Source organism: Sitodiplosis mosellana, unplaced genomic scaffold (genome assembly GCF_009176505.1).
Source record: "Sitodiplosis mosellana isolate CC-2019 unplaced genomic scaffold, AAFC_SMos_1.0 Smas_scaffold_7216, whole genome shotgun sequence".
In the NCBI taxonomy this organism is placed as follows: domain Eukaryota; kingdom Metazoa; phylum Arthropoda; class Insecta; order Diptera; family Cecidomyiidae; genus Sitodiplosis; species Sitodiplosis mosellana.
The window spans coordinates 1-1702 of record NW_022602321.1 but is presented as its reverse complement, the minus strand read 5'-3'; the positions used below and the strand labels follow the sequence as shown (position 1 = coordinate 1702).

At 41.3% G+C, this 1702-nt stretch overlaps 1 protein-coding gene across 1 annotated transcript; it reads right to left on the bottom strand.

Annotated features, from left to right (window-relative positions):
• Positions 1–398: 398 nt before the first annotated feature.
• On the bottom strand, positions 399–1689 carry LOC129580179 (uncharacterized). Its single transcript, XM_055470387.1, has 3 exons — positions 1306–1689; positions 912–1170; positions 399–565 (listed from the first exon to the last, which is right to left on the bottom strand). The coding sequence occupies exons 1-3, from the start codon at positions 1306–1308 to the stop codon at positions 399–401; spliced, it is 429 nt and encodes a 142-aa protein (XP_055326362.1). The 5' UTR covers positions 1309–1689.
• Positions 1690–1702: the final 13 nt, after the last annotated feature.

Sequence of the window (1702 nt, the reverse complement as noted above, 5' to 3'; positions counted from 1 at the left end):
ATCAGGTGGGAATGAGTGTAATCAAAGTGGAATTGGTTAGCCACCAGAGCCCCGATTGAACGTTTGGAAGTTTTGCGACAGTTCTTGTGGATCCATATTTCGAGCACGTTCGGGTGTTAGCTGACGTGGCGTCACCGTTCGTTGGCCTCGGTTCCGTGGCATGGGTGCTGTTTGCATGCTACCGCTTGATTGACTTGCTGATTGACTAGCACTACCACCATTAGCTCCATTTTGACCATCGTTAGAGTCATTGGCGTAGTCAAAGTTTGCTGCTGCTGCTGCTGCTGCTGAATCGTTTGATCTGTTGTTGCGTTGACTTTTTGTTCGCTGACTGCTCGACGATGAACGGTTGCTTGCATTGCTTGTATGGTGGCTTGTTGGCACTTGGAATATTGGTATCATTGCATTGTTGCCATCGTCGTCGTCATCATCGTCATCGTCGTCATCGTCGTCATTATCACGTCGAGCTGGTGGGCCACCGTACGCTTAGCAACATTTCGACTTGGGCCAGCTTCTTCACGACGTCGTTTGCTTGTCGATCCACTGCTCGATGAATTACTCAAGACTGTGAAGAGAATGCCGAAAAATGTTCCATTGAAATATGGCAAAAATGTAACAATTCGTTCAAATACATCGTACAGTTTGTGTTTATACACCACCACCACCACCACCACCACCACCAAATAAGTGAAACTCAAAAATGAACCAGAAACCAAGTATTTCCATCCGAAACTACACTCGTCTCTCAATAAAATGAGGTTATGACAAACGATGTTCAAATTGCCAACTTTGTTATTTTAGCGACAGTTTGAACATATTCAAATTAAAAATTTGAGACATCCATCATTTCCACTGAAGTCATGTACAAAACAGCCCACGAGAACTGTTTGAAAATATTTGTTAGGACTCACATGGACGCGATGCATTTGAATATGATGATGTCGTCTGTTCTCCAGCGCTTCGTGTTGCTTTCTTTGCAGCGATGGCCGCATTTAGTTTTCGTCGATTCAGTTTGGCAAGTGCACGGCTTTTGCAATTACCACAGAATCTTGTGGTTCGACCGTAGTCCGGCTTGTGCTGTCTCATCATCTCTAGCAACTCATTGTTGTTCAATCTGTCCAAATTTTGGGTAGTTTTGCAATATGCACAAGCATCTACGCCGGGAGTTACCTACAGAGTGGAAATGTAAAGTGAGTTTTTACACACAAAAAAGTGACGGAATTCTTTCAAATTCCTTCAATATACGCATTTACAATAAATATCGAAATATTCAGAATATATCGACAGAAAATCACGAACCCTTACCATTTTGACCAAATTGACCAATGTTTCTGTCAGTGCACAGCGATTTTATTCACACCGATTGCATTCGATTTCAGTTGTTATTTCGTGAACGGTTGGCGGTAATCTGGCATAAAAATGCTAGACGAAAGTGACAGTTCCAATGAAATTTCAATGACAGACCGATGGATGCGTTCAATGGTTGTGCTCAAACGGCGTTTTCAAATCGTCGATATTTGAAATGTTTTTTACGTTTTCGCAGCACAAATTTAATATTTTTAAATTATTTCTTTCTCGCTTTTATATCATCCATTCATTTGACAATACATTTTGTTTTAGGATTTATTTGATTTTCGAAGAAATTGGATGTAAAAAAATGTATCACATTCAAGCAAGCGCTGGAATACCGCTGTCAGTGTTG

Bases quoted from the DNA above. Each gene is read 5' to 3' on its own strand.
- LOC129580179 (XM_055470387.1), bottom strand. The intron at 566-911 runs GTGAGTCCTAAC...TTCTCTTCACAG, and splicing joins TTCAAATGCATCGCGTCCAT to TCTTGAGTAATTCATCGAGC.